General features: G+C 38.2%; 1 protein-coding gene across 2 annotated transcripts in view; it reads right to left on the minus strand.

The window, feature by feature from the left end:
* Positions 1 to 337: 337 nt before the first annotated feature.
* UVSSA (UV stimulated scaffold protein A) overlaps positions 338 to 14,035 on the minus strand; it is a 56,591-nt gene continuing 42,893 nt past the window's right edge. For both annotated transcript variants that reach the window (XM_056340563.1, XM_056340555.1), the window contains exons 10-13: positions 11,904 to 12,087; positions 10,984 to 11,095; positions 5,680 to 5,863; positions 338 to 1,668 (exon numbers count right to left, since the gene is read on the minus strand). In XM_056340563.1, coding sequence (XP_056196538.1) covers positions 1,575 to 1,668; positions 5,680 to 5,863; positions 10,984 to 11,095; positions 11,904 to 12,087 — 574 coding nt within the window. In that variant the 3' untranslated portion in view covers positions 338 to 1,574. The remainder of the gene's footprint in view (positions 1,669 to 5,679; positions 5,864 to 10,983; positions 11,096 to 11,903; positions 12,088 to 14,035) is intronic.

A 14,035-nucleotide genomic window follows, 5' to 3' on the forward strand; every position in this document is an offset into this window, starting at 1 on the left:
TAGAAGTGGCTTTGCTTTCCAGTGCAGTAGATATCTTCTGAAGTTCTGTCTATTATTTTATTTGTGGTAGCTTAGAAGTGTATCTTCTAAATGTCTGTGTTTGAGAAGGAAACTGTCTTCCAAACTGCAGAGCTCTTGCAAGATAAGCTATCAAGATTCAGCATTAATTGGTTTTCTAAGCAATGCTTGTGCAAGTCAAAAGGTACTTGGCAGAACTTTAAATTAGCTTTTGTCTGAGGTGATCAAAAGCTACATGGAGGATTTGAATTTTCTCCTTTTTTAATTCTTATAGTCCCTTGATGCATAAGGAAACACCTCCAACAGGTGACTAAGCCAGTGCTGTAGAGAATCCATTTAATTTGTATTCAGTGTTTTATTGAAGACTTCTGCAGTTCACTTTGAAACTGCTTTTCAAATGCTCTGTCCTCCTTGATAGTCTGGATTTCCTTCACCCACAAAGCTGTATGAAACCTTGCAAAAGCACAACTAGTCAACATTTGGTTCGCTCTGCTTAAGACATGACTATAGCCAACAAAACAGGTTTGGGAGAGCTGGGTAAGCACTCAACCAAGAACAAACCTCACTACATCCAGCTGCTTGATCTCAGCATGCACTTTAACTCTCTGGAGTCAGAAGAGTCTAGATGCTTGTGTTTATATCTGGATCCTTAGATCCACCCTCAGGCTTAAGTCTGATGTAATTTTAACCAATTCAAGCCAGACAGTTCACTAGTACAGTATGCCACTTGAACAATTTTTAAAACTTCATACTTTCACTCTGTACTGGAGCTTTTTGGTGTCAGCTAAACAGCAGCACATGCTGAGTATCTCTACAAACTTCCACAAAATGCTTTCCAGATATAATTCTGAAAGATACTGGGATACCATCTTGGGAAGACTAGAAGCAGACCAGGATGACCTTTGTCATTTCAGCTTCTCTATTGGTGCCACAGCTACCAGGTTTGAAATAACTCCTGGATTTCAGTTTGCTAAAATCCAGCTGCACTCCATTCATTATCTGAAGGCATCTGTTGATTTGGATTATTTTCTTGAGTGTGCACACAACAGGTCTTTAATAGTACTGCAGGAACCACTGTGCTACTTGATGTGGTACACTTTCTAGAATAGTAGGCTGAGCAAATACTCTGCGTGTTGCCATCTCTGGTAGAAATCCAATTGTTTCTAAGGCATCTTCTTTCTGAAGGCATGAAAGTGGAGGCAAATTACAACACACATGTTGGCAAAGGAGGTATAAATTACATGAGTCCCTTTGGAAGGAAAACAAAAACAAAATCTGAATGTTTTGCCCGGAGTATGTACAAGTCATAAAACATGCTCTATTTTATGTACATTACAAATAAATATCAACTTGTTATATGCATTCCATTCTGTATCACATCTTTGCCAAAATTACTGTTCATTATCCAATAAGTTAAAAGATGAAAATAATTCAGAAAACTGCTCCACTAAAAATGCATCTAGTGCACTATTTTAGTATAAATATGAAGATCTGCGAGAAAGGTTTTGTGCAGTTGCACTCTTCTAATAAAATGAAGGGCAAATTTGTTTAGCAATTTAATTCAGTGCATAGTTAAACTGGTTGGCAAACTTCTCATGCTTTCTTTGATCCATTCGGTTCATTGCTTTCACCACCCGTTTCACAGCACCTCTGAAAGAGAAACAAAAAATAATAAAAACGATTATGTTGATTCTGCACAATCATCTCAGAGAATGTTTATGAGTGTTGGGGGGGAAAAACGAACTATGATTAATCACTACCAGGCTTCTGAACCCTGCACTGATGAGGCTGAACAAATTTGTCTTGTTAACTAAATTAGCTGCAGCAATACAAATAGTTTAATTCAGCAATGATTTTATTAACAGGAGTAAACAAATTAAAATCTTTCAGTTTAATGGCTGTGCATTCCACCCTCCTAGCATTATTTCTGTTAGTCACACATAGCAAGTTTGATTTTCAAAAGCACTTAACTGCTCTTGGGGAAAAAAAATAACTAGAAGTATCTAACAGGGCCTAAAAGCCTTACAAAATCCAACCTGCAGAATCTAGCGTGCTTTTGTGAGAGAAGGTCTTGCTGTTCCATTCACATAACTAACTCATGTAGCAACTTTCCTTTCACAGGTTGCTAAAAACCCACTTCATTGGCTGCGGGCAGAGTAAGACACTTGCTCACAGCAGCAGCAGCCCCATTCCTGAGCAGCAGCTATTTAATCCACAAGCACAACACTAGTTTGGGAAGATGCCAGAGATTTCCATGTATCTCTGTGCAGAGAGATAGATTACTGCTGCAGAACAGCTAAGTGCTTAGAGTTTAGCATAGTCAGGACAGTATGTCCAATACCTCACTCTTACATCAAGTGGAATGGGATCTCTGCTACCTCATGATGGGCAAGCATTCGAGCCCTCTGCAGTGCCCGCTGTGCTTCAAGAAGGTTCTGGTGTGTTCTTCAGATTCAGAAAGGAAATAAAGGTACTAACTTTGGAGCTCTCAAGCTTTCTGGTGCTTCTGGATCTGATGAGGGTTAGCCCTCATGTTGCTGCTCTTTATTTGCTGCCATTGTTGCCTCCTAGTAAAGATGGTGCCCAGGGATTTCTCTCCTTTTGGGAGTGACTGCTATGCTTTTGAACTGCATTATTTTCCCCTTCACAATCTTTTGAGTGGAGATCACACAGCTGAGGTTTTGAGGGTGAAGAAAATTATTCCTAGACAGCATGAAGAGGAGCAGGAGATTCTCATAAAAGGCACAGAGTGCAGGCATATGTACTCTTTAACTGGTAAGGCAGAAGAATGGGTTCATGATTGCAGAGGGGTAAGGAAACAGAAGAAAGGCAGTAGTAGAAGTCAAAAGAATGCTCTGCTGTGTACATCTGCCCTACAGAAACTTACAGTGGCTGCTGTGTACAGCTGAGTGCATCTTGCCTAGGGAATTTTGTTCTTTACTGAATTGTAGGGTTCCCATTTTTACTGGTTACTCTAGATGCCTCTAGCCAAAAAGCTCAGAAATCTGTGGCTGGTATTTGCAGGTGTGCTCGTATGTCACCCTGCCTCTATTTATGAAGAGGGAAGATACCTCCTAACACTGCTCTGTAAAGAACCTGGACGCTCTGCCAAGGCAGGAGGTACGCCAGCTAAGGGCTTGGTTTGAGGGACTATCTCTCATTTAAGAACATGGCACTGACTGATGTTTTTGATTTCTACATCAGAAATGAGGTTCCCAAGTTGCATCGCACAAAGTGGATGGTTTCAAGTCTACTGCTGTTAGACTTTATGTTGTTACAGCCTGCCGTTTATCACTTCTAAGGATGCTGCAGGCTGTGCAGTAGAATGAAGACAAGACATCCTGGTAGCATGCACCAGCCTTTTTCAGGATTCAGGTCCTACATACTGTTCCAGCTGTGCTCCTGTGGTTATCTCAGAGACAAGAGGCAAGTTGGCTTCTGTTTTATCTAACTGCTCTCTGTAACAGCTTCATTTCAAAAGCCATTTTGAAACATCTGAAAACAGAGGATACTTCTTAATAACACTTCTAAATGGTGGGATTAAAGATTTTCTCAGCAGCAACTGTAACGAAAACCAACATTCTGAAATAACACCTTGGAATAGGTATACTTTCAACAAAATTCTGCCAATTAAGTTACTAGAGTAAGGAAAATGTGGTCATGGTTTTGTACTTCAAATATTGCCTAATTGGTAGGAGAAAAGTGAGTCTTTAGCAGTGCAGAGTGGCCTTGACACTTTCATGTCATGTAGGTTTTACATTAGCACCACTGGATTGTGCGATACTGTAAATGAAATGAGATCCCACTTTGATGATCTGTGTGCAATTTCACTTAACTTTATTGGCAGACTAGAGCCTGGGTTTATCACCTATACATTTCAAGTAATTTGGGGTTGTTACAAGGAGCCAAGGTTATCATCTTGTTTAGTGCTGCAAAGCATGAAACCCATTAAAAACATGACAGGTTTGATTCGCTATGCCTGGCACTAACACACGCGCAAAATCATTAGCACAAACCACAGTAAACCAAAACCAGCTTTTAAAACTTATTTTGTTAAAGCTGATATGAAATTCTGATCATTAGAACTGTATGTCTCTGACTTCTAACTAAGATCAGGTGATGTGAATTTCACAGAAAATGTGAAATTTCTATAACTAAAAGCAATGTGGATCTGGTTTTGTTATTATAACCATTACATCAGAAAAGGGAAAACAAGAGTAAACAAATATTGTGCCTTGGATGCTGTTCAACTCGTCCAGTATGTTTAAGGAATAACCCACCATTAATGATTTTTATAATAATAATTTTGCTTTTATGATTTGACAACTTTACACTTTTCACTTTCCTTTGGTTTCATTTTGACATATGAAACGCTTTAAATAGCTCCAGCTGATTGTCATTTGATAAAGACCAGAGCATGCTTAGGCAAATCTATGCTGCAGCCACGTCTAACCAAGACTAGATATCAGAAATGGCATAACAGAGTGGACATATGGAGCTACTATACATTCTAAAACCCATTCAGCTTGGTGGGTTGCTAGGCTCCCACTTCCACCTGAGCTAGCATGCCTGCTTTAAAGTTAACTCGCATATGTCTACATAAGTCACAGACACGTTTGTTCAATGTGTCTAAATGCCCATGTCATCCAAACAGTTTCTTCTCAAGCCAAATGTAGGCCAAGAGCTACTGTCATGTGCGGGGAGGAAAGGAAGATGAACACAAACTGCACCATCGTGGGAAGAATACTGTGTCCACATGTCTCTGGTCTGGGAATTATCATCTCCATACTCTTACACTGAAGAGAGACATGCAGCAGGTTCCAGTCCTTGATACTTACAAACGACAGCAGGAGGTAAGTGAACAAGGACAGTAACACAAGGATCCACATGTTTTTCTGAACCAATTAAATGCATTCTCAGCAAAGGAGGAGAAAAATGCAATGGCAGCATGTCACTGGATAATACACAGGAAGGGATCACTGTGTGTACATACTGGATTGGATGGCGTTCCATCAGGCCCAGCTAGCAACTGGGTACACCCAAGAGTGAGAGAAAATACACAGGAAGCCCAGGCAGCAGTCAAAAGTTTGGGAAGGTCTCTGAGCATACATCAGAGGTTAAAGGGCAACCGTTAAGACACCGCTAAATGCCAAAAGCCAAGGGGTTTTGACAGATCCTTTTAATAACTGAAGTTCTGCTCAGCACAACCCATCTAAGGCTTTCGAAAGGAAAAACTTCATTTTTCACTCCATCTACACTACTGCAGCGTGTCTGATGTTTTAAGTTGTGTCACTCCGAACACATCATCTTTCCAGATCAGTGCTACTTGCACACATAACGTGGCACCCAATTAATAAATGATCATCCAGAGAAGCCACTACAGCAATTAAAGGATTAAGAACAAAATTAAGAAGGATTAAAAAAACCCACCAACTTTCATAGGGAAATTTTGCAAAATTTGCTGAAAATCATTCACAAAGAAATAATCTTGGTTGTCAGTATCTGTTACTCTGTACCATCCAGAGATATGGAAGGCATTCCTGCTCTGTAGCTAGCAAAGAAAGTTGTTCGGTAAGTGCATGTTAAAGCAGAAACAGAAAGCACCACTGAGACAAAGGGAAACAGCAATTTAACAGGTTTTAGAGCATGTAAGCATCTTACTTATTGAAGACTTTCTTCTCAAGCCGAGAACGAGAAGTGTTAGCTTGCTGCTTCAGGTCTGTCAAATTTGGATATTTTTTCTTCTTCCCTTTCTTTTTCCCTCCTTTTCCATTACTTTTAGAGGAACCAAGATCCACTCCTGTAGCTGCTTCAACTTCTCTCATGAATTCTGGATCTCGCCATTCTGTTTAAAAGAAGAAGCATGCACTTTGAAACTCCAAACCCTGAATTTGCAGTCTGCTAAGATGCAGGTTCTTGCCACCGCTAGGCGAGGGCAGAGTCGCTGCGCTGTAAGTTGCATACACAAAGGAAGGAGATGATAAAGCAGTTAGCCAAAACAACAGATCTTGATGAAAAAAACCCTGCTAGTCTGGGATCAGTATCTATTATTAGCTGCTGTAGATAAAGCTGTTCTGCAGTAAAACTTAAGTTTTTGCAGTAGCACAGTAGCAACATTCCAAAGAAACTATTCCATGTAGGAAAGGTGACATAACACAGTGATCATCATTTAGAAATTGAATAAAATGCCAACAATGTAGCTGAGGAACTTGTCTCCAGAAATAAATTCTGAATAAGCTTAAAAGTAAACTTAAAAAAATGGAATATGTTATCTTTTGAGGAGAGTAGGGGTGAGAACTTTGTAACTTTTCTGCATCAATCATATTTGCTTCAAAACATTAACTGGTATCTGACACTTAAATAGCGTTCTTGAATAAGACAACTTGACTCTGTTGCCATGAACCCAATCTTGCATCTGAAAAAAATACTACTTTTTAAATATCCCACATTTCCTCGGTTTCATTATCTAAATCAAGTTTCTTCTCCTGATAATAGAACAAGAGTTGATTTATCTCATCAAAAACTTGTTTTACAGTTTTATCAAAACCTTAATGCTTCAGAATCCAACCACACACTGTAAATGGATTCTGATCATAGATGCCACCACAGGAAAAAGCATGAACAATTTAGACTGTAAACTCTGAGGAAGCCATGGTCTTTCACCTTTAATGTCTAGTCTTGCATATCAGAACAAGGTAATATAGTGGAAAGCAGGAAGTAAAGATGTGGCTAGAGGATGGATATCTTCAAGGGGAAATTCAGAAGAGTGGCATTGCATTACAAAAATTTTGACCATATGGGTTGGAAAAAAATGTAGCAAGCACCACTTCAAAGAGTAACATGGTCCAAACTCAGCATAAATGTCAGAATTCTATATTTTAACAACCAGTAATTGCCAGTCATTTTTCATATAGTTTCCTGTATGTCGTTCAGCCTTTCTTGCCTGCAGAAATTGTAACACCAAATGCCTACTACCCTTATTTAACATCTGTGTAGATACAGAAAAATAAACAGTCCTAAATGACTATACAATGTCACTTATACACCAATATGGTCACTGAGTGTGACAAACATTGCTAACAACATATCAGGAAGGTCAGAGGCAATGTCCTCACTTAAGAACACTGTGTTTAGGAATACCAGAGCAATTTTCCAAGGAAAGGTTAGATCTAACTTACTATGATACACGGAAGCGAGGACTGATTAAAATCCAACATACCAAAAAAGCATGAGGAAAATGAAGCTGTGTAAGAAATGAGCAGGGGAAGTATAGAGGGAGAAAATAGAACATAAATATTTGATAGATCATAAGACCTCACAGAGCTGTTTGGTGTGTTGTGTTTTTTTGGGTTTTTTTTTTTTTTTAAGTGAAGAAATACAGAACAGCACAATTCAGATACAGGAACGATTAATCCAAGATTAAGGAAAACTGTCTAAACAGTTTATCTCCCAGTAATAAGAAGGCGTCACAGTTTAGGAACCCAGTGAATGGAGCAATTGTTTAAACACAACGAAAAAATGCTGGCATCCAGTAGAGATGAAATGAGCATTTGAGTAAAATGAAGGAGCAATTTAAAAGCCTTTGAGAAAAATCAATAGAATGCCAGGGAAGAGCAGCCTTTTTGAGCATTGATGGGCCCCTAAAGCTCTTCATACATTGTTACTGAGTTTAGCAGCAGGGAAAAGAAAATTACACAGTTTGCAAGGGTAGGCGGGAATCAATACTGTAGTTAGTAAAGAGATGCTATTTCACATCTGACTGGCCAGCGGCCTGCCTTCACCAGCCTGTCCTGATACCTGTTTGTTAACAAGTCACTAAGGGCTGAAAAACCAGATACTCTTCAGGGCTGACACAAAAAATAGGCACTTAATTTGCTCCTGTGTGCGAACTATTGGAAAAGGATGAACACTGCAGATTAGCAGGTCAGTGTAATCCCACCTGATTCCACCATCTGGACTGAAGAGCCCAAAGCACCGTTTTGTGGACATCAGCTAGAGTTCAAAATTTTATACTAAGTTGAAAAATGCTCCATAATAACAATGACAGTGTTGTTAAAACAATCATTATCACATGAACTGTATTACTTCCACATAATTATTTTCCCCTTCAATCACACAAGGATGAAAATAAACCTACCATCCAAAAGGCAAAAGGATTTTGGTGCAATTTAAACATGCAGCTGATCCCCACATTTTAATTCTATTTAGAAATTTTTCAAACTGTTGTCATCAGCAAATGATGTTGCCAATTGTAAGACCAAAGCTCTTACTGCACGGGGCTTGTATATTTTCCATAGCAGCACTGCTCAGACTTGCTGCAAGTCCTTTGTAAAAAAAAAAAAACAAAACAAACAACTAAGCAAAAACCAAAAAGCAAACCCTAATGCAAACCAACCAGACACCCGCCAAACAAACAAGACCATTTTAAAAGGCTGATGAAAATATTACGAAACAAATATAAGAAGTGAGGCACAGAAATGAAGAAAGCAACAAAAAACAGTGAAGAAGTATTTAGTGACATCTGGTATATGTACAGGTTTAGAAACCTGTAAGGTTTTGTCTAATAAATTAAGTGCCATAGTTTGTGTAGTATCTCCCTGGACAGACAGGATGGACCTTTGTATGACATCTCAGCTTAACAACCACACTCAATAATGCAACACAGCAATGTCAACACTGGTTTGGGACTAACATACACATCCTTGTGGGCCAGAGGTGAGAAGCCTCTAACAACACTGAACTGACACTGTAATAAAAATAAATATTACGTTTAGCCTCAAGCAGCGGCAATTTCACAGGGAAAAAAAATAATCAATATTTTTTAGTGCAAGTGATTTTTATACCAGAGTATTAGTTTCTAGTTTGAAACTAGTCCCTCAAGAACACCTACTACTATAATTTGTTAGTTTTAGTTTGTCATAACTAAGTTGGGAACTCTCCTTTTTAGCAAACCATCCACACCCCTGCCCTGGCTTTGCTGTGAGAGCCCAACTGGACTCATGCTGTTGGCTGGATGCCAGTTTAGAGCACTTCGCTCCACGTGGATAAGGATGGAAACTACCTGCAAGCACAGCACTTTGACACATGAAAAAACAGAATGCATTCAGTAACTGCTGCATCGGTGTGGTGCTGGTAATCGCCAAGCACAGCCACTCAAAGACAGCCAAATCAGAATTAAAGGAAACTGGGTGGACCAGTTTTATATTTAAATGAAGGCTCATTTGACATAGACCTTTCTGAACAACAGATCAACAACTTATGCTCTGAAGATGTTTTGTGGAAGGTTCAGTAGCCTCATTAATAATATAACTGTGAAACTGATGAAATACTGAGCCGGTCAGAGCTTAAGAGAGAACAAACTCCTTAATGGGAGTACACTACAAGATATCAAAATGATAATGCCTATAGATAAGTTAAATTAGAATGCAGAATGCTCACCTAGAATAAATAGCTTAAACCAGAGAAAACTAAGACCTGGTGGAGGAAGGCAGATTAAATAAAAGCTTTGAAAACAAATCTGCCCCCTCCAATTATATACTATGTCTTTGCTGGATAGATCTCTCTCTTCCATCTTCCTTTGCAGTCCGTCAACTTTCAGGAGCTTCCTGGTTGCAATCCCCACAGTGCTCTATGAAAATCTACCTTCTGTCCATCACTAATGAGGTTTAGCTGCACTATTGCAAATAAGTGTCTTATCCCACTTGGAAATCTTCCTGCCTGTGTATCATTGCTTGCTGTCTTTCTCATTACCTGCATTCCTTACTTAGCAGTCCAGAGCGTCATCCTGGCTAAAAATGCTCAAATAATCTTGAGGAAGGACAAGCCTTCCCTCCACACCTGCAATCAGCAGCCAGGATGCAAGAAAGCCATTAGTTTTGTTGCCCGTCCCCACCCTTTAAAAACAAAATCCAGATTATTGCACAGTAACATGTAAACAATTAAACAGCACAGCTCTGCTTGCTCCCTTTGTCAAGCCATCATGCCTATCAGAACATTCAGACTAGTTATAATGCCAATAAAGTAAGGCTTACGGTGAGGGCTCTCCTAATTCAGAGTATTTTCTAGTGATGCTGCACTGATGCACAGCGTAACAAAGCCAGGAATTCTCCTTCCAAAACACAAGTAGTAAGCGAGTAGATATGGGAAATAAAAAATACAATAGATATTAATAGATAATGGAAAAACAAGTTCCCACATTGTGACAAAAAAAATGCACTCTGCCAATATTTGTGGTAACACAGTGATCCTAATAATATCATTACATTACGTAAATCACAATTGTTAGAGACCAGCAAGATTAGACGACTTCTTTTCAGAAGCATGGCAACAGTTACTGTCAAGCATTTCCCAGGAAATAGGTTTAATTGTCCTTAATAAACATGTTCCATTGATAAAAGCTGTAATTCATTTGTTTGAGAAGCGTTAGGAACATCATGACAACTACTGGAAATAAAGAACAAACAAAATGTTAACCTCACTCTGTGTACACCACATCAGCAAGAATCACTGCAAATGATCTACAAATTAAAACCAACGGGAATTTAAATGAGGGAATGCGGTTAGGAGCAAACCAGAAATATGATCCAGTCCTGTGGATCTCAACCTATGTCTTTAGTAACAAAAGAGTCAGCTTTCTTTCTCCATAGAGCCTGTCACTGTTGCTGTCCAGTTGTATACTGAGATTTGTCCAACTTGTATCTATATACAGATACAGTGTATATAGAACATATAGATACAATATATGAAATATATATACAATGTGGATAAAATATATACAATTATTGTCCATATTGTAACTTCATTGTCGATATTGTAAATATAGTATACAATATATATACACAAACACATACACAATAAAGACACTGTGCTTACATTTAAAGCTTATCTCCTACCTCTGCCTAACATTTTTAATTTTTTGTTGGTTTTTTGTTGTTGTTGTTTTGTTTTTCTTTTTAAGACACAAACCTGGCTGAGCTGCTTGCTTCTCAAACCGCATCTTTTCTTCCCTGGCTCTGTCCTCTGCGTTAATGGGAATCCCAGAATCATCTCGAGGAACTATCTTTCCATGGAAAGGGCACTTCAGTATGAAAGAAAGAAAAAAAATAATCTCAAAACTTCTGAATGAAATTCAACATAGCTTAAAGCCAGACACTGGAATCGAGCAACAAAGGTCTACACTTGATTTTCAGTCCCCCTTAGAAAGCATCAGGATGCCATAGGCATCATGTGTTTAATACACTCAGAATCTCCAAGAAATAATCTCTTTGTGACACAAATATCCAGTGTCAAGAGGCCAGCACATCCCATCAAGTCTGGAACAAGGGCACCAATGCCGAGTCCTATGTTGTTGTTTATGCTACACCCCTATCCCATAACAATCCCATTTACAATGTTTGAGTGCACGCAGATCCTTCAAGCTCAGATAATACAGGAAGAACAGGAATATTAGAACAAGTATTTAAGCAAAGTATTTCTGCTCAATAGTGCCCAAAATTTGAGGCTGTGTAGGATTTAGTTTCCATAAAACCTAATTTGTAAGTAAAACCTCTTTGCCCCTCAAACACCCAAATTTCTAAAAACAGTCAATATCAAATCTGCCTCTCAATGAGGAAAACTTTTCGGCAACCATATCACAGTAGTAAATAAAATAGAAACACCTATGATGAATGCCAGAAATACTTGTGAGTTCCTTAAATGTTTACAGCTTCCTTACCAAAACAATGCTTCCCATATGAAGCACATATTAACAGCAAACTTCTGCAGACACAATGTTCTTCCACTCCCTTGAGCTATATTTACCATGTGAAATAAACTTTTATGGACATGTTTTAACAATATCTCCTCCATATAGCACATATCCTGAAGTCATGTAACTCAGTGCCCACCTTAATCCGATCCTGTCTTTCACACAGACTTCCATCAGGCATTGGTGCTCGACATTTATGTTTCACTGGTTCAAACTTGCCAGCAAACGTTATGTATCTAGTTTTTAACATTTCAGTTATTTCTGTATTTTCCACCTCTTCCTCTACTTCACTGGGTGCCCAAAATCGATGCTCAGAAGCAAATCTGGGAAAACAATAAATGAGAATTATTCATGAAGTTGTAAGAAAGCACACATTGATGCCAGTACACCCTATGTTAAACTTACATGTAAAAGGATGTTTTACTAGTGAATTAGAAAAACGTTTGAATCTACCCTTCTTTCTTATGACTCCTATATTATGAAGGTGTTTTTGAAATATCTCCAACGCCTGTCTAGTATTGATTTCTTGTTTAACCTGCTAACCTATTACAAGTCTTAGCTCTAGTTCATGATCTGACATTCTGAATCAGTTATCTGATATCCAGTTTCAGTAAATAATTTCATGATTCTGTAGTTAACATTCTTCATAACAAAATACTTCTACGATTAAAACACAGACGATAGATCAGTGAGGAAATGGTTTGGTCTTAACTTGTCCGATCTTATTCCTAGCAGCTGTACTCCTGCAGCAGCAGAGAAGCAGAAGCTGAAATCAGAGAATGTTGCAATGTATGAGACCAATGAAGAAAGCAAATTATCAGCTAAGCCTTGTAGAGATTCTTTCTTCCAGGTTCTCCCATACAGTGTCCATAAGTCTGAAAACTTGTAGGATGTTCCTCCAAGAAATTAAGCTAATCCATTGAAAAATCTATTTTAAAGTTAGAGATCTTACCTATAGTTACAGACGTATTAGGCAAATATACAAAGAAGATTAGTACCATGTCAGTGGACATGGGAAGTGGGACAGAAGGGGAACAAGGACCCTTCAATGATGCAGTATTTTCAAATTTTCTTAATAGTATTCATATAATTCCATTTTAACCACCCTAGGCTGCCAATAGTCTATAATGAGAAACAGGCAACCTCAAAGAGTAATTACCTGACTAGATGCTAATTGGGATGCAATGACTGTCCCTCTGATGGTAAATGTTTCTTTCTCCTAATCATGAAAAGAAATTAGGGTCACCAGCTTAAGTTAGATATCTAACTTTAAGACATCTCAAGTTAAACAACAACAATCCAATCCCAAATGTAAGGGAATAAAAAAAAAACATACAGCTAAACTAAGCAAAAAAACTTCGAGCCTGCATGTCTGCTACTTATTACAAGCAAAATGGAGATATCTAGATGACAGATGTATTGATAAGGACTTAAAATTCACAAAGGACACTTTACAACCCTGTATTCCACATCATTCTTCCACCAATCAGTCCCAGTCTGATCTGAGAGGATTTTCTCTATCCATACGCAATTCCTTTCACTCATTAATATCATTGGATGCCATTCCTCCTTCTGAGACTTTGCCTTCTGTAGGCTGCAGAGTCATATATACACGACACTGGCTTCACTAATCACAGTGACCTCGACTCAACAAAGCACATAAGCCAAAGGAATTACTTTGGTGGGCCTGAAATTTTGATGAATTTTATCTAAGGAAGTTTTCAGCAGATGACAATAGAAAAAAAAAAAGTGGAGGAAATTATCTGACCTTAGCAACCTACAACATATATAGCTGCTGGTTTTTCTGCAATAGTTTACCATTTAAAACTATATAAAGAGATTAAGAACTAGATCAAAAAAGGATTAAGGAATTCTTGAAGACCTTCCATGGTTTGCCAAATCATCAGAAAAATGTTCAGCAAGTAAAATCCTTCTTAAAAAGGGATTCATGCTATCCAATAATTTCTTCATCAAATATACCTCGCTTGTGCCAGAAAAATTCTAACCTGTGATAAAGTACAAATAACTTTCTTCTGGTAAATTAGGGGATAAAGACAAAAGAGTGGAGACTAGTTCAACATGAGACATAGTAATATGTTTCCACAATTTCTGGTTAAAAAAAGAAAGTTTTCAATCACACAATTCTGCAAACTATAGCCTAAATAAAAAACCTCTAAGATTCTTTATAATATACCAACATGACTTCAGTCAAATGTTTGAATGGTCAAGTATTTCAGCTTCAGAAACTATGCAGCAAGACCATAAAATAGA

This window comes from Falco biarmicus, chromosome 1 (genome assembly GCF_023638135.1).
Source record: "Falco biarmicus isolate bFalBia1 chromosome 1, bFalBia1.pri, whole genome shotgun sequence".
Taxonomy (NCBI): domain Eukaryota; kingdom Metazoa; phylum Chordata; class Aves; order Falconiformes; family Falconidae; genus Falco; species Falco biarmicus.